At 28.8% G+C, this 19,593-nt stretch overlaps 1 protein-coding gene across 2 annotated transcripts in view; it reads left to right on the forward strand.

Annotated features, from left to right (window-relative positions):
* LOC120779779 (all trans-polyprenyl-diphosphate synthase PDSS1) overlaps positions 1-16,378 on the forward strand; it is an 84,125-nt gene extending 67,747 nt beyond the window's left edge. Inside the window, exons 6-8 of one of the 2 annotated variants that reach the window (XM_040112156.1) lie at positions 10,457-10,588; positions 11,207-11,401; positions 16,067-16,378. In XM_040112156.1, coding sequence (XP_039968090.1) covers positions 10,457-10,588; positions 11,207-11,401; positions 16,067-16,288 — 549 coding nt within the window. In that variant the 3' untranslated portion in view covers positions 16,289-16,378. The remainder of the gene's footprint in view (positions 1-10,456; positions 10,589-11,206; positions 11,402-16,066) is intronic. The other variant, XM_040112160.1, reaches the window with a different exon arrangement.
* The last annotated feature ends 3,215 nt before the right edge of the window (positions 16,379-19,593 follow it).

Here is a 19,593-nt window from a genome sequence, read left to right on the forward strand (position 1 = left end):
AGCTAGCAGTTATCGATCGACTCACTTAAAGCGAAAAATTAAGATCGAAATATATCGACATGTTTATCGATGTTATCGAAAAATATCAATTTATGGATACGTTTACAAATTATTTTTCAAATAAGTATTTAAAAATAAAATTTATATCTGAAACTGATCATATCATTTCACTCCCATTAATGAATAATGCTACGTGTACTTATTCCTTTCCTTAACGAAAACAATACGAGCAATACGCCAGGAGAAATCACACTTCAAATATATTTTTCTCGAAAATCGCAATATTATCGATAGTCGTATTATTAGTAATTTAAAAATTATCGATAAATATAATGCTATTGATAAACATAAATTTATCGATTAATCTAAAGTTTTCTATAAATATGCTGTTATCGATATATATATAATTATCGATAAATATCGGACGAAATTTATATATGTATGTGTATACGTTTTTCTAAGCATGACCTTAGGAATTAAAATAAATTTCTTGAAAGAATCACAAAGTGTTATCGATAATTCGGTAATCAATATTTTTATAACGAGAACAAAATACTGCTTTCACACTTTTTTGTTTCTGTTTCATAGCTGCTGATTGGAACCTAACTTTATATAGAACATAGTCTGCAAAGATGTTCATTAATACATTGGTTAAGTTGTCACTAAAAATTAGGCAAATCCAAAGGTTACCTTACATTTGATTCTGACTAAGGTATGCTTTCAATCACCAAGCGGAAAACAGACTTGTGTTATGAATGAATTGATTTGTTCCAAAAAACTTAGACATCACTAGAATTCGGAAATTTTAACTAATTAACACCTTAAGTTCGAAATACTTCAATTTAGTGAAGTAGTTAAGCGTTAAATATACACAATAGCGAATTGATGAATAGAGTAAATAAAAGTCTTTAAAAATAAAATAAAAATACTAATGATCAAATATTTGAATTTTAGAGCTTGTTACTTGTTATTATTCTTACTCGCACTAGCAATCAAACGTTTTATTTATTTCGTAAATTCATACCACTTAGGTTTACAAAATTTATTCAAAATAAGAATCGCCAAATTTATTGTGTAAATATAATTAAGTTTTGCAATTAAAATAAATTACTTAAAATTCATAGTTTTATTTTTGTAAAATTATACATTCAAGCGAATTTGAAAACGCCTAGGGTATAAAAGTACTAGTAACAGGTTCCTTAGTTCACTGCGTACGTTGACCATCATTTCACTTATGTATACATCACATGACCTTTTGGAATGCTTTAGCGCAGAAACAGGTTTTCTTTTATGATTCCATTTTTCCCATTTCGAGTATAAGAGTTTAACTAGAATTTCCGGCTGATTCCCGATAATCAAATTCATGTTTAGGTTATTACCAAAGTTTCGGTTATTTTCCTTAAATTAGAATTTATGCAAATAAGGCTTCTGACCAACAAGTTCTCGAACCACAAGATTTTATGTTAAAAAATGCCTAAAAATAATTCCTTTACAAAATTACAACAAATTTGAATTCTTTGCTGTGAAGAAAAACCCAAATTAGCGTATTCATATTGTGGGTTTCGGGGATTTTTCTCGCTGTCGCTTGGAGCATTGTTCAAAAAAAAAAAAAAAAATTGTCTGAGAAAGGCGCGAGAACATATGTACATAAGTGTGGTGTTTGCTGTGCCTGTGGGTTGTATGATTGTGTTCTAGAAGTCGATAAACGTGATTCAAATGCAAACATTATGTAATACCGGCTTGATGATTTACGTTGAGTGTTCGTGTATTTACATACATATGTATATTTATTGTTTGTGGGCGTGTGCGAGCAGCGCTTAGCATCTTCACAAATGAGTGCGAACTTTTGCGAATTTTCGCAATTTTTTTTTGAAATGTGTGTAAAAGCTATTTTATTCAGCCATAATGAAATATTTGACTTGTTTCTAGTTTGGAAAATTTTCATATGCGTACGAGTGGTATTATTATCGCATAAAATAAATTGTTTTCTTGTTTGGGGCGATTTAAAAAACACTAAAATTATGGTTTTCGCATAACACGTGTCGAATATAAATTATGTATAACTTAGGCTTGAATATATGTATGTATATACATGTATATGTACATATGTGAACCTACCATACAAGCAAATATTAAGTAAAAACTTAAAACTGAAGCTCATTATATTAAATGCTGCCCTGCGGTGACACTCTGATACAACAAATATGTTTTTTGTAACCGTGTAATAACTGAAAAGAAATTTATGGTTTAAAGTTATCGATAAATATAATATTAATGATACTTACGATGAAAAAAGTTATCGATAACTATGGTGTTATCGATAAATATAAAATTATCGAAAAATATAGGTATATCGATATACGGCCATTATACAAAATTAAACTCAAAGTTTTGCTCAAATACTCAGTGTTCGTGTATTTACATACATATGTATATGTACATACATATGTATTTATTGTTTGTGGGCGTGTGCGAGCAGCGCTTAGCATCTTCTCAAATGTGTAAAAAAAGGGTAAAAAAAATTTCGTCAAATGTATAAAAACTACGAATTTTATTAAAATAAAATATGAATTGGATATTCAATAATTTTAGTTATTAAACTACATTTATTTTTAGATTTTATGTATCGATAGATATAATATTATTGATAAATATATTATTGGTAATTATAAAGTTATCGATAAATATAATAATGATAATTACGATGAAAAAAGTTATCGATAACTATGGTGTTATCGATAAATATAAAATTATCGAAAAAAATATAGGTATATCGATACACGGACATTATACAAAATTAAACTCAAAGTTTTGCTCAAATACTCGGTGTTATTAAACAAGAAATTCGGACCACTATATCACAAGCCCTGGTCTATTAAACATCGGTTAAATGTTATATTACCGACAAACGTTGTATTATTGTTAAATGTAATGCGCTAGGTCAATATAGTTTTATCGAAAATCGCATAGTTATCGATAGTTACATATATGTATTATTGGTAATTGTAAATTTATCGGTAAATATAATTTTATCGATTAATCTAAAGTTATCGACAAATACAAATTTATCGATTAATCTAAAGTTTTCGATAAATATGATGTTATCGATATATATAAAATTATCGATAAATATCGGAAAAATTTTATATTATTTATTTATTTTATTTTTATTTAATTATTTATACTTTAAACAAGTTTAAACCCAAAGTTTTTTCAAATACATAGATGTGTTACAAGAAAATAGGACCACTTTATCTTGGCCCTGGTCTATCAAATATTATCGGTTATAGGCTAATTTTTCAATATTTACGGAAAAAATTGAGTGAGACACGTGCGCTGAAATTAATTATAGACTCATAAATGTTGAAAATGTGATACTTGTTGTTTTTGTAGTGGCATAAATAATTTTTGATAGTCTTGGTCGAATGCTGTCGAGTTCAAAGTTCATGTTTGGATAAACATCACAATTCATTCATAAATAAAACCATAAATTATGTTCATAAACGATGTATTACGATTAAATTTTTGGCGATAATTGATTATTTAAAAAAAATATTTAAGTTTTAGTATTTGTTAGCTATTTTCTGATAGGTCTCATTAAAGCACTATACCATGAAAGATTTTCAGCGTCAATAATTTATATGATTTTAGGGATCATTTCGAGCACTTAGCAGTATGTTATAGTTCCTTTCCTAGTGGTGATGCTTTTTATTGGGCTTTCCAAACTAAGTTAAACTAAAATATTTTGATTTTTGAATATTCATATTTTAGTGTTGCCCTATACGCCATCATTCCAGCATTCGAGTAGTCTCCCAAAGTTCTGTACGTCTTGTTCTCAAAACTTTACAAATTTATCCGTCATCATAATAGTGAAATATAAAAAAAAGATAGGCAGAAGAAAAAAATGATCTGAATCCATAAGAAACATCTCTTAAATGAAATCTTATATCTCTAAATTAATTTCCGAATCATATTTCTTGTTTTTTCTTTGGACTAATCAGTCATATGACAAGTAACAGTCTTCGATTTTGGAAAAATTAGCATTTGCTATTTTTGTATCCAGTTTGCAAGCTTGCACACTAAATTCAAACTTCGTTAACTGACGAGTTAAGTAAATATGACAACCCTTTTGACTTTAAAGTTCATTCTCTCAAAGTGATCTTTCTACTTCTTATATAACCGTCTACGTAGAAATTATGGATATGTGTCTCCTACACAGCTGCGTATAGGCTTTTATTTTTTCTTTGCTTGTACATACCTAGAACAGCATAAATTAAATTGGTAAATCCCCAGCCAAAGTACTCTGAGTCGATTATTTCTTCTGCAAACAAGTATATATATGTATGAGCGTCTGTGCTTATATATTTGGGTATGCTTGTATATGCATACATATATGATTTGACTATTAAAAGGTGTTAAATGTAATTTAAATCTTCATTTTATTCTCATAACTATCCCAGAAATTGTCCACGCAAAAAATAAACATTCTTATTTCATATCTAAACGGAAATTCGTAGAAGCACCGCGGGAATTTTGTTATTAGGTACGCAAATCCTAACATTTTTTTTATCTCAATACAAATTTGTGAAAATAAATATGTTTTGCACGTATAAGAATTACGTACCACCTTTTGTCCGGGATAAACTCCTAAACTACTAAACTGATTGTAACCAAAATTAGCATACTGTGTTCAGTTTGATCCAACTTAGAATATAGGTTTGTTTATAACTCAATATTTATGTTGAAAGTCAAAACAATTCATAAATAAAAATAATACTTTTCAGTGCATGTGTTAATAACAATTATATTTTTGAAAATGCCAAATAGAAAATTAGTCAATAATGTTCAAAATTACAGCTCAAGTACATTGACTTCGATTCATATACCGATAATAACATTTTCGCTTTTATTTACAAGTAATATTTTCACTTTATTAATCATTTTATTATAATAATATTTATTGCATATCATATCAGCAACCGGAACTGCTGGTGAATATTTTGCAAATATTTTTCAGGATATTTTTTGCTTTCATATTTCGTAAAATATTTTTTACAAAAAGGTGCTCTCTGCTTGCAACTTTTACGGAATTCAAATTTCTTCTAAATGCTTTCTGCTCTCATAATTTTGATAAATACATTTTTATTTCCCATTATTATTTTTTTTTAATTTGAATATTGTAGGTAAGAAACCTTTTTGCTTTTTAACAAATAAATTTCTAATTTCTTCGCTACGTCTGGCCACAATTTTAGGCGTGGTTATGCTCGCATTGACAACGGAAAGCGACATTGTTGGCATGTTAATTGAGAAACGGACTTTCCAAAAAAATCACTTAAATAACTTATGATTTCTTATTTGTTTACAATTTTTAATTTTATTTGTAGTTTTCGCTATTTAACTGTTTAGTTTTCGCATTTTTTTCGCAGTTGTTTTCGTTTTTGTTTTTTAAGAAATATATGTTCATCTATTGCTATATTTGTTCATGGTATAACGGCGCTCATATACACATTTATTTGTGTATATTTCAGCATATATCTAATAAAAACAGCTCACCCTCCTCAAAACAGTGGCAAAAGATATTTGCTTGATTGATTTCATGCTGCTCACGTAAAGCTTAGAATGCTACTGTTTAACTTACGCTTGATCGCTTTCTGTGATTTAAAGGGTATTTGCTCTGTGAAGCCGTGCTATCATATAATATATATTATATATACATATATATATAAATTATTTAAATAGCTTCATATGTATGTTTATCTGCAAATAGTTGCACAGCTATAAACAAGCTGCAAGCTATTAAAATGCTGTGTGAATTGCCTGTGATTTGTTTATGATATAAATTCCATGTGCGGCAAATGTTAAGATAAGCGCTTTATTTATAAAGGAAGCGTTTTGTAAAAGAGCAAAAAGTAATCTACAGAAACACGTAGGAAAATACATTTAATTGACAGTTGTTGTGTTTAATAAATAATTCATTACTTTTTTTATTTTCTTTTAATTTGTTTTCTTAATGCTGTGCCAGTTTATTAATGAATAAATCGAATTAAGGAAAAATATCCACATAAAATAAACTGATAGGTATATATACATATTTTTTCAGTTATTTCATTGTAATCAATACTTTAAAAAGTTTAGACGCTTTTTTAATATTTAAAATAACGCACAAGACTTTTATTGTAAAGATATTTTTTATAAAGATATTTATTCCACTTCTATATACCAATTATCAATCAATTATAAAATGGAATTATTTTAATATTTTTTTAATTAAGTGACAACATCACCAATTCAGGTTTAAAATAATTTAAAACTTATTTTAGATACTATAAATATATATTTTGTATAGGCTTATTAAATAAATGTCTCTACAAATAAAAATTCGCAATAAACGTGGTTTGTCGGGCTCGCTACTGCATATAAATCCTTAAAAGCTTAGTGTTTAGCATACTAAAACTTTGAAGTTTTAAGCATCCGCTTTCCAAATTATTTGAACCTAAAAATATCTTAGAAATACACACCTACACCTCTTAATGTGTGCAAAGAATTCGGGTTAAGTTCAAAACATTGCCTACATTTTGGCGCCGTAGTTTTCATTTTATATGCCACCTGTTTTAAGCGGACTTTTACAACATGACAATTAATTTTTTAGCACATGTTATACAAAAAAAAATATATTATCAGTTGCCTACACCTCTTGATGTATGTTATAACTCGGCATGAATTCAATATGTTGCCTACATTTTGGCGCCGTAGTTTTATTTTATACCTCATCTAGTGTAAAAAAAAACTTTCACAACATGACAATAATCATTATATAGTAGAGAAAATCCCTGGTAGGCGGAAAAAACCAACTGATGGTCTAATACTGGCAACACGAAAATACTACACACATCCCAGAGAAGATCATGGTGTTAAAAGTTCTGCATTTATTCCATGAAAAAACTTCAGACAGAGAAGAATAGACAGACAAAAAAGGATGAATAAACGAATTTTGTTGACTTTATTAATATGTTTCGTTGGAGAACCTCTTGATGTATGTAATAACTCGGCATGAATTCAATATGTTGCCTACATTTTGGCGCCGTAGTTTTATTTTATACCTCATCTAGTGTAAAAAAAATTTTCAAAACATGACAATAATCATTATATAGTAGAGAAAATCCCTGGTAGGCAGAAAAACTGATGGTCTAATACTGGCATCACGAAAATAATACACACATCCCAGAGAAGACCCTGGTGTTAAAAGTTGTCCATTTATTCCATGAAAAAACTTCAGACAGAGAAGAATAGACAGACAAAAAAGGATGAATAAACAAATTTTGTTGACTTTATTAATATGTTTCGTTGGAGAATTTGAACTCTTATCATTTAAAATCGTTAATTTCATATATCTCTGTTATGCGTTTTTTTCGTCTAGAATTTTAATTTCATTAAGCGCTATTTTTTGCGCCCAAATTTAGTGTTAGTACCTCCCCTAAAAATAATAAAAAAAATCGATCCACTTATTCTTGTACGCTCCCTAACGTGTTCTCTCCACTCGTGGGTGACAGCTAGCTATGTTTTTGTCAGAACTTACAGCGAAGTGTTGCGAACTTTTGCATTTAAAACTTACAGTGGCATCTAAAAGTTTGTAAACAGCATTGAAATGCATTGCTGGCAAATAAAATACTTAGCATACTAAAACTTTGAATACACATACAGTCATTTAAGTAGGCACAATGCCACGATATTCAAAATTTGTTAAACAAATATTAATAAAAAAAGTTATTGCGTTGAGCAAACAGACGAAGCTTAGGCTGCTTTTCATTCCACATGAACTTGAAGCGCTCAATTACACCTACTAGTTGTGTGGTGTCCATTGCAATGACCATGTCTGTACATGCGTGCAAGTTTATGCCCCGTTGAACCTTGTTCTTCCACCAATTGCAGGAGAACCCAGCTACTTAAGTGTTTTTGCGTGCGTTGCGTTTTGTCTTCGAACTTTTTCTATTTCAAGGCGAAGACAATAAAAATTGATTGCAGCCTAAGCGCTCTTGCTGCATTTTGGCGTGTGCATGCAACACTTACGCCTGTAGTAATGTGCAAATAATCTTGCTTACATGCACTTGTAATATTTTTGTAAGTATATATTTACAAATTTAGATTTATGATGGTTTGGCATTAAAGTTTCTACGCACTCGCCTCCAAGTGGGTAGTAGCCGCCACGCCCTTGCTCAGTTGGCGTGTGGCTTGGCGAATTCGGACACGTTGTAATGAGTTTGTGCTTGTTAATTTGTTATTGTTGTTGTTGTGCACTTTTGTTGTACCGCATATAATGAAGTTATAGTTTTAATTACTCTGCTAATTGCTTAATTCTACACACACAGCTACACAAATATTCAAATATTTGTTGTAATGTGACTCATTGGATTTCTATGTACTTGTAAATATGCTAATAAACAGTTAATTTGTGCTCATTAACCCACTTCCACTCGTTGAGTGGAGTATATTGCAATTTTGAATCTTCGAATTAATTGTAAGTATGTATGCACTACAGTGGCAATGAAACTGTTGTAGATTTTTATGTAATTGTTAATAATGCCTTTGAATTTTGTGGTTATTTCAGTCGTTAATGCAATATAAATGAGAACTCCTTTCATTAATGTTGTTAGTATGTTAATAAAATTATCATTTATTTGAATACGTTGACCACACGTTCATACTGTTTTCAACATGTAGAACTTTGGGAATTAAATTTTTTTAATATTTTATTTTAAATATCCAAGAAAAATTATTTTTTTTTTAATATTTATTACCTTAAAACAATTTAAAAAACTTAAAAAAATTAAAGAAAATTAAAGAAAAATTACAAACAAAAATTAAAATAATATTTTTATTTAAACAGTTTTTTTTAATATTTAATTTTAAATATCAAAGAAAATTAGTATTTTTTTTAAATAAAACTATTTTTATTGCAAATTAAAAAAATTTGTTATAATACATTTCTTTATTATATTTTTTAATAATTCTTTTTTTTTTATATTTTTATATTCTTTTTAAACAATTATTTAAAAATTAAAAAAATTTATTTTTGTATAAATTAATTATATTTTTTATATTGTATTTTACAGTATTTAAGAAATAAAAGCATTTTTTAAATAAAAATAAACATATTTTTATTTAAATACAATATTAAAAAATATTTTTGTATAAATAAGAATAACACTATTTTTTTAATATCCAAGAAACCAATATTCCTTTATAAATTATATTATTTTTTGACATTTTTTTATATTTATAAAATTAAAAAAATTCTATTTGAACATGAATTATTTTTTTACTATTTTATTTTAATATCCAAGAAATAACAATATCTTTTAAAGCAAAATAAAAATAAAAAATGTTTTATTATAAATTATTTTTATTATATTTTTTACATAAAATAAAAATATTTTTATTTAAAATGAAGTACTGAAATATATATTTTTTTGTAAATTTATTTTATTATTTTATTTTAAATATCCAAGAAATAACAATATTTTTTAAATAAAAATAAAAATATGTTAAATTGTAATATTTTAAGTTTATTAAAACAGAATATTTATTCTTTAAATAATTTTTTTTTGTTTGTAAATTTGTTTTATTATTATTTTATAATATCCAAGAAATAACAATATGTTTTATTATAATTTTTTATTATATTATTAAATAAGAAAATTGTTTATTTAAAATAAAATATTAAAAAGAATTTTTTTCTTTTAAATAAAAATAGATGTTTGAAAATATATATTAATATTTTTTTATGTCCCAGACAAAAGTTTTTTTATTATCATTTACATATTTTTTTAAAAGATTTATAAAATTAAAAAATATAATTAAAAAAATTTCAAAATATTTTTACTTAAAGGATAGATTTTAATTATAAATTTAAGAAATATGTATTTTTTATTTAACCCAAAAAAATAGTTTTTTCAATATTTTATTTTAAATATCTAAGAAATAGCCATATTTTTTTAAATAAAAACGAAATATTTTTATTATAAAGTTTTTAATATTATATATTTATTTATTATATTCTTTAAATAAAATAAAAATATGTTTATGGATATTTAAAGTACAATACTAAAGAAATATTTTTTTTTTTAAATAAAAATAGTTCATTTTTTTTTTAATTTTACTTAGTATCACAGAAAATAATATTTTGTTTTATTTATTATTATTATTTTTTAATTAATATTAAATTAATATTATTATTTAAATATTATAATTTTTTTCAATATCCAATATAACTAACTATTTTTAATTAGTAAATATTTTTTTTCAATATCTAATATAACTATATTTCACTATCATACTAATAATTACTGCAAACACACCATCCTTTTTTTTATATATTTTAAAATGTACATAATTTGCACATATGTACAATCGAAAGCTGCACACATTTTCACTTATTCACCTTGTTACCTTTCTGTAGATTTTAACCGATCTGGTTCAAGGCGAATTCATGCAACTTGGTTCAAAGGAAACTGAAAATGAACGATTCGCGCACTATTTAACGAAGACATACAGGAAGACGGCCTCGCTCATAGCGAACGCGCTGAAAGCGGTAAGTATATTGCAAGGGTCGCGGGCAAGCGGTAAACTCGGCGCTATAGCCACTAAAAAATTGCATGCAGAAGGCAACAAAGCGGTGATCACAAGTGCTTGCACACACATATACATATGTATATACCGTACACATATTTACACTGCAGTTTGGTAAATCGTTGCTTGAACAAGCACTTGAAATGTAGCGAAACTAGTAACGAAAATACCGACGTTGCAGTCAAGCGTAGGCCATCATTGAAAAAAAAAAAAATTTTTGTAATAAACAACCGAATTTGCAGTTTATACTTGCTTTTTGTGCTGTGGTGAATTTTTTTATTTCATTTAATTTTTTTTGTTTCATTTATTTAATATTTAATTGATTCTTTATTTATTTAAATAACTAATTAATGCTATTTTAATTTTTTGTTTATTTTAATAAATTATTAATATTGTTTTTATTTTAATATTTTTAGTTTTTATTTAAATATTTTTTAATTATTTTTATTTTTATTTGGTTTTTTGGTTTTAATTTTCAAAATATGAAATTTTTGTTATGGAAATTCTCTGATTTACATTTGCTTTCAAACATTTATTGTTTATATTTAATGTTTAATTTTATGTATTTGTTTACCTACAGACGGCTGTAATCGCTGATGCAGATGAAAACATCGCCGAATTGGCATTCCAATATGGACGTAATGTGGGCTTAGCGTTTCAACTGGTCGACGATATGCTGGACTTTGTCTCAACCGCCGAAACAATGGGTAAACCAACGGCAGCCGATCTGAAGTTGGGCCTCGCCACAGCGCCGGTGCTCTTCGCATGCGAAAAGGTGAGATTCCTATTAACTAGCAGATATTACTTTGATATAATTTTTTCAAAAGACATACACACATTTTTTCGAAATGCACACCATCACGATTTTCGTAATGATCACAACCCCCGAGTAATTTCATTTGCTTAATTCGAAATTGCACAAACAACTAAAAAGCAAATATTTGAACGCACATCAATCTCAATGTCGCGCTATAAATGGCACTTCCTTATTTCTTATTTCTACGCGTTTTATATGCAAGAATTTGGCAACAACAAGGCATGTTTATTGCGTGATAACATCAGAGCATTTATTCAGCTCCCGTTCCCTCAATACACTCTCTCGAAAGTGCATGCAACACGCCTTCGTTTTATGAGCCGCAACGCGTTGCATACAAGTGTCAAATAAATGACGGATTAATGCTGCTGCTAGTCAAATAAATCTCGACATAAACACTTAATTATGCACTTTTGCGCGGTTGCATTCATGCTCGCCATAAGACAGTTCCTTATGTTCTCTAGCTCGGCTTGTCAGACGCATATTGATCGTTGAATTTTGCACTTTATTGCACTTAAATGCGTTTATTGTCTCATTGCACATATTTCTATACATACATATGTACATAAATACAGTGTTGCGGTGAGTGCTAAGATTTATGACGTTTAATTTGTACGCAATAAAATTGTAGTGTGTAGAATGTAGTATGTAAGCATACGGGAGGTAGAGGAGGCCTAGTAGCCTCTATCGATCTTCATTTGCGAAGAAAAAGATTTTAAGATGATGTTAAGCTTGAGACAACCAATTACTAGCCTGTAGTTTATACTCGATCCAGTTATAAGTATAAGTTAGAATATGTTTTGGTTGTTTAGTTGATGTACTGAACCAAAAATTGTATAATTTTCTTAATACCTTTCCAAATGCTTCATTGATTGATGACCATGATCTCCGGCATTTCAGCCGATTTTATACCATATATTTATATATAGTATATTAGTCAGTTTAGAAGATATCCTAATGAAATCTTATCTTCCTGTTTTCAATGGTATGTTGTGTTTTGATACTAAAAATTGATGAAAATGTCAAAACCTCCGTCACACATTAAATAAGAATTCACACAAAATGGCCTCGTGCTACAAGTATATGAAATGGGTCTACCGGTCCTAACCTCTTTATATCTAATGTGACACAACGAAGCTCGCTGAACTTCTTGTGATTACCTATCGATGTTTAATCCCTCTCCTAGTGACCAAAGCTCTCCGCTTCTGGGCTATTGATTCCTTCATACAATCCAATTGTTGACAGCATAAGTGCGAGCTAAGAGTTTTGCAGTAGGGGAGCCGCTCATAGCAGATGATTGCCTGTCAATGCTAACAAACACATAGCAAGAGCTTCCTAATAGCATTGATAGACGGCAGTGTTAATCCGGATTAATTCAGGAGTTAGTGATCATAACTCCGTTGCTAACTCCCATTTAATCCTCAAAATTTTAGAGGGTTAGCTGCATTTTCGTTGGCAAAATTGTTAAAAATGGCCAATTTTTATCTATTGTGAATAAAAAACGAGCAACTCTGACAGCACTTTTTCAAATTTTCAATAATAAAACAATACGTTTTATGTCATGATGTTATGTTATGATGCAGTTTTAAAAATAATTTTTTTTGTAATAAAAAATAGTTTTGTAAAAATTGGTCGGCTACCAACCGCAATGTTTATCTTCTATCTATTTTTTATTGAAAATATTACAAAAATGACAATTAGCTGTGTACGAGAGTTTCAAACTCGCATAGCTGCCGTCTGTCAACTACAAATTTAGATCTGACTGAGTACGCAGTTAATCCGGATTGACGCTGCTGTCTGTCAAGGCTATAACCGCCAGTCCTGGCTTAGGCACCGTTTGTGCCGCCTCACTGCGACTCGGTTATGATTCACTTTTCATTGCCTGTAACCAGTTTTCTGTTAGAACATTTTAATTGAAAAAAAAATATAATATAATAAAGAAGTGCAAACGGTATAGCTCTTACCTGTAATCAAATTCAGTTCTGTAATTAAAGATCAGCTGAAACTGTTTAAGCATTTTTACAGTTCAGTGCAGAAAACTTTCGAAAAGAAAAAGGTCACATTAAATCTTTCACACACATTTTCTCACAATTTTGACAATTCATGGTTAAAAGCTGTTAATAACAGTCAGTTAATCTGTGCTCAACATACAACTGTTAGTAAAATAATGATGTCATCTGTTACTAACGGCGATCAACATAACATAACCCAATCGTATGATATTCTCTCTCACACGCACAAAAAGAAATTCCTACAAGGCATTGCGGCACTTTAAATGCAATTCAAGTTGAAACAGATAATAAAGCATTAAAATAGCAATGACTCAAATTTAAATCAAATATGTGCATACCTATTTACTCGAAACAAAAAAACAAAAACCGATGCTACGCAAATCCAAAACCAGCAGTGCATCATAAAGCTACTTAGTTGGCATCATATGTACATATATTAAGGAATTTTGCAGCAACACCCCTTTAACACCGCCACAAAATCTGCCTTGCCTCCTTTGGCACTAATTACGGGGCTAACACTCTGCTGTGCCACTCACCACGCAACGCAATAAATAGTTTTTCGAAAATTGATATGCGAAGCAATTTGTTTGGACGTGAGGCGGTTGTTAATCCGCAGCCGGTGAGCGCCGCATAGAAGCGAGGCAGTGGAGTGGCAGGAGCGACTTGTGTTATGCGTCAAACGAATTGCGCGCATGTGTGTGTGGGTATGTGTACGTGCCAACCGTTGACATTTGTGACGGTTGTGACAGGTGCGCTGCGACAGTTATAAAAATGGAATAACACCGGTGGCGCATCGCTCACAATGACAATGTCTGTTAGAGCATTGTTGGGTGTCACTCATTCGGTGTGAAATGGTTCAGTTTAATCTATGATTTCTGTACTTGGAGGCGCTCAATGGGTGTAGTTATACATTTGATCAGAGCGTCAATTATTGTGCACCTCAATATGCCTGTGAGTTTGTCGTGTTTTTGTGGTTAAGCGCCGCTTCCGGTCGTACCATTGTTTGCTTGATGGCTGGACTGCGCTTATTCATTGTTGTCGCTTTATCGAAATCGAGTCCTCCCACTGAATTGCCGCCAAAATTGTCTGCTTTTAGGCGCTTTAGGTATATCACTTATGTTTGTGGCGGATTACGGTGTGTTCTGTGGAAAATGTTATGACGCTTCGGGAGGATTTTATTCGCTGGTGTGAATATTACTTTAAATTTGAAATTGTTCTAATTTGGCGTTGGCTTAAGTTAAAATTAACTCTTTATTAAGGAACAAAAGGATTTTTTGCCGCAAAACAGAGCCTATCTGTAAGCGAAGCATAAGTTGTAGCGAAGTTCCACGCCCTAAATCATGAAATTAGTATTTTTTGCGTCTATGTAATAATGGTTTTGTGATTAAGATAGTCTGTTGATAAAAATGGGTGTATACTATTTTATTAAATATTAAAAATATTTATACCAGTTTATTTATTATTTATTATACCAGTTCAACTAGTTTATTAATTGTTAATTTTTATGCCAGTTAACGGTTATACTTCCTTATACCAAATTCTTCTTTTTCTTTACTGGCGTAGACACCGCTTACGCGATTATATACCAGTTTACTTTTGTGAAAATATTGATTTTTTACTTCCCGCATCTAACCGAAGCAAGAATAGTGGTAAATTTTGACTTATTCTGTAGTTTTGAAAATCATTGCCTACCTTTAGGCTAAACTTATATTTTAGCCAAGTTTCCCACCCAATAGTTGATCAAGGAAATATGTTGTGGAAAATAAATTCATTATAGTTGACAAGGATTTAGGCATATTAAACATTTTTTATATATTTTTTTAATTTTTAAACCTAACCAAGTCCATATTAGTTATAAACTTCTGTCAATTCTAAAGTATTTGAAATCCTTTAAATTAGTTTTACGTTTCGGTGGTGAATGATAATATTTCGTATTACGTACTTTGCATACTACCATTTTATTGCTGCAAATAATAAAAGTGTTGCCTACCTTTAGGCGAATCTTGTATTTTGGCTGAAGTTTCCAAATTTGTTTCAGCAAAAAAATATGTTGTAGAGAACAAAATAAATTCATTATAGTTGACAAGGTCTTAAATCGTATTAAAAATACTTTTTTCTTTAATCTTTTAACTCATCAAGTCTATATTAGTAAGCTACTCGGCAAATTCTAGAGTATATAAAATATTTTAATATTAAATATTAAGTTTTACGATTTGCTAGTGATTGGTGGTATTCCGCTTTTCAAAGTACTGCTATCGTTTTATTCCTGAAAATAATCAAAATGATGCCTACCTTTAGGCGAAGTATACATTTTAGCAAAGTTTCACACCCAATATGGTAATAATATGTATGTAAACTCGCTGATATTACGCTCGTATGAGGGAAATAAAAGAAATATATATTAATTGACAGATGCTGAACGCATATACTGGGAAAAATATTGCTTTATTTTAGTTTTGTTGTTTTTTTTTGTTCTTCTAGTTACATGTAGTCTATAAAATTGGTGTTTTGCTTAATAGCCGCATAATAAAACATATACACTTCTAGTAATATCAATATAAACAGAAAATAGCAATTGTATTATAATAAAATTTAACTCTCTTCTCTCCGACAGTATCCCGAACTCAATCCGATGATAATGCGCCGTTTCAGCGAACCCGGCGATGTTGAACGTGCCTTCGAACTAGTCCACAAATCGCACGGACTCGAACAGACGCGCTTCTTGGCCAAGAAACACTGCATCGAAGCGATACGATTGGCGCAGGAGCTGACCGAGTCGCCATACCAGAAGGGTCTGCAAGTGGTCGCGGATTTAGTCATTAATCGTATGAAATAATAGCTTAAGTTACGGGTGCAGGGGGCAGCTGGTGCAACATATAATAGTGCAACATAACATAAAACACAAAAATTAAAAAAAAAAAAAAAACAACATACGCAACTCAAAAAAAGAACATTTGTCAAAAAAGGAACAAATGTTAAATAATTGGAATATACTTACATATATACATTTTTATAAATATACACACACACACATATAATATATAATTTGTAATTATATAAAAATAATTATAAAACGATAAAAACCAGTCCAAAATAAATTATGTATAGATTTTATATGCACATATGCAGCAATTGAAAAATATGTTATAAAAAAAAAACAAAAAAAAAATACTGTAAAATACACAAATTAAGTAAATAATTGTTGTTGTAGACACACTAAAGCGCAAAAAATGAGAAAAAAAATTGTATGCGTGTTATATAAAGATAACTGTGTATATTGCATGGATAACTGCAGACAAAACTACAGTTAACAACAAAGCGTAGCAAAAACTATGCTTCCATTGTTATTGTTGTTATTATTTTTTTCTTTTGCTTAACTTGTGTAAAGCATAAATATAGTCTAAACAAACAGAAATATTATTTAATAATTTTATGCATTAGTTTGTAAGTCTTGTTGACATTGTAAATAATTTATGGTAATGTAAAGAGGAGTTCGAAAAGCAGAAAAAATACAAATAAATATATACATATATGAATATATATTGAAACAAAATGTATGCGCAGGAAATAAGTTAAACCAAACGGAAAATATTTAATGTGTATATAACTAAACAAATAGTAATGTTTATATATTATATGCGAAAACAAAAACAAAACAACAAAAACAGCAACTGACATACTTAAAAGGCCAGCAAATAAACAAGCAAACAGACAAAACGGGAGAAAGGTTGGTGCAAACTGAATTTAGTTTGTATTAAAAGCAGCAAAAAAAAGAAAATAAATAATTATATATGTAGAGAGGCAAGAAATAACTGTACACACGCATGTACATAACTATTGTACAAATGAGCGAGTTGAAGCGGTCAACTTAGAAAGTATAATTATGCAAGCAAATATAACGAATGTGTTCTTGAAATACTAAAAAAAAAACTCACTAAATATATTTGAGGAGGAATTTTGATAGATTTTTATATGTATATATAATGTTAACGAACTATATATATAGCATGCAACAAATTTCATGATTTTTTAAAGCGAAAAATATTTTTTTATTACTTGTTTGGAGCAAGAGGGCACAACAGGCCGAAGGTCGCGGTGCAATCCTCGTCTATTAGAGCAACTATCCCAAGTGTACGGTAAAATAAGTGAAACTTTGAGTTCAATTTTAATTAAATAAAATAAAAATCAGTAATGAAAGAAATGTGCGCACCAAAAAAAAAAAATCTTTGAAATTATTAAACAATCATAAAAAATTATTTACAACCAGAAACCATTGGCTGAGAAGAAAAAATGGCAGATGGGAGAGATTTAGTGCCCACATCGAAAGCGAAATCGCATATACGAAATTAAAAAATAAAATTCTGAATAAATTTGAAATAAATTTTAATTTTATTTTTTAATTTTGTATGTACATATATTACACAAAATTAAAAAATTAAATTCTGAATAAATGTGAAATAAATTTTAGTTTTTAATTTTGTATCATCGATTTCGCTTCAAAAAAATGTAGTAAATCATACAAAATTGTGAATAAAACAAACATTAAATATTTAATAAAACATCAAATTTCGAAAAACCACATTCAAATACATCAATTTTTCCAACTGACCGCTTTTAAGCTACCTTTCGACATGCGCACATTACTGTAATTTAGTCAAAAATATAATTTGTTTTCTATTTCGCTGCAATTAAATTGTTTAAAAATTAAATAAAATTGTATGTCCAAATAAAGTTTTGTTTAAGAAATATTGATATTCTTTGATATTTTGAAAAATTTACAATTATTAAATAATTACAAAACTAAATCAAATGTCTATATAAAAGTGTATTTAATTAAAGGAAAATTTTATAATTGCGCGTAAATTTATACAAGCACGTGACGTATGTATGTTTACACAAAATATTAAGATATCTAAATATATGTTTGTATGTATGCATGACAGGTGCAAAATACAAATAATTGTTTTTTACAAAATAAATAAAATGTACGAATTGTTATGCTGACTAAAGAATAATAAACTGTTTTTAAAACCAAAAGCAATTGTTTTTACTGATAGAAATGCGTGTATACTAGACTATTAAGTACTGAAAATATTTATACTAGTTTATTAATATTATTTTTACTCATAAAAGTAGGTGTATACTAGTCTATTAAATTTAGAAAATATTTATACTAGTCTATTCATTATTTATTATACCACTTTATACCAGTTTAATATTATTTACTGGTGAAAATGGTGTATAATAGGTTATTAAATATTGAAATTATTTATACCAAATGATGAATTATTTATTATACCAATTTATACCAATTTAATAATAGTTAATTTTTATGCTAGTTAATGGTTATACTTCTATATAACAGATTACAAATTGTTAAAATTATTTGTTATTATACTAGTTGATGGTTATGCACTTTTAGACCAGTTCAATTATTAAAAAATTATTGTATGTAGGTATAATGGTTAAAATTTATATCGGTTAACGATTCTATCTTTTTTACCAGTTTATTTATTGTTAAACTTTACACCAATTTAAGGAAATTAATGTTTATACCAGTTTAATAATTGTTAAACTTCACACTAGGTGAAAGCAGTAAGTGTCCATACTAGTTCACTAGTTGCTTAATTTGTATCGCTTGCACGTTATGCACAATTATACCAGTTCACTAGTTGCCAAATTTGTACCAGTTGAAGGTTATACACATTTATGGCAGTATATTATTAGCAAATAATATAAAAATTTGTACCAATTGAAGTTTATACATTTTTATACCAGTTTATTAGTTGTTAAAATTTATAGCAGTTAATGGGTATTTAAATATAAAATTTGTACCAGTTAATATAGCCACTTATATGAGTTAATTATTTGTTCCAATTTATACCAGTTCAAGTTTTTAACAGTTTAAACTTATACCAGTTGAAGTCCTGTTGGCAGACTAGTGAAATGGCCTGTTAACAGTAACCAGTGGTTAGCTTTAAGTCGTCTCTACGAGTATTGTAATTTGATCTGCAAAAATCGAGTCTTGTAAGGTGACCTGAGTCATTTACTAATTTTGGTGGTGATTTGATCATCACAGCATCACTTAAAAAATACTGCATATACAAATATACATACATAGAGTCGACTATCACATCAATT

This window comes from Bactrocera tryoni, chromosome 1, assembly GCF_016617805.1.
Source record: "Bactrocera tryoni isolate S06 chromosome 1, CSIRO_BtryS06_freeze2, whole genome shotgun sequence".
Taxonomy (NCBI): Eukaryota; Metazoa; Arthropoda; class Insecta; order Diptera; family Tephritidae; genus Bactrocera; species Bactrocera tryoni.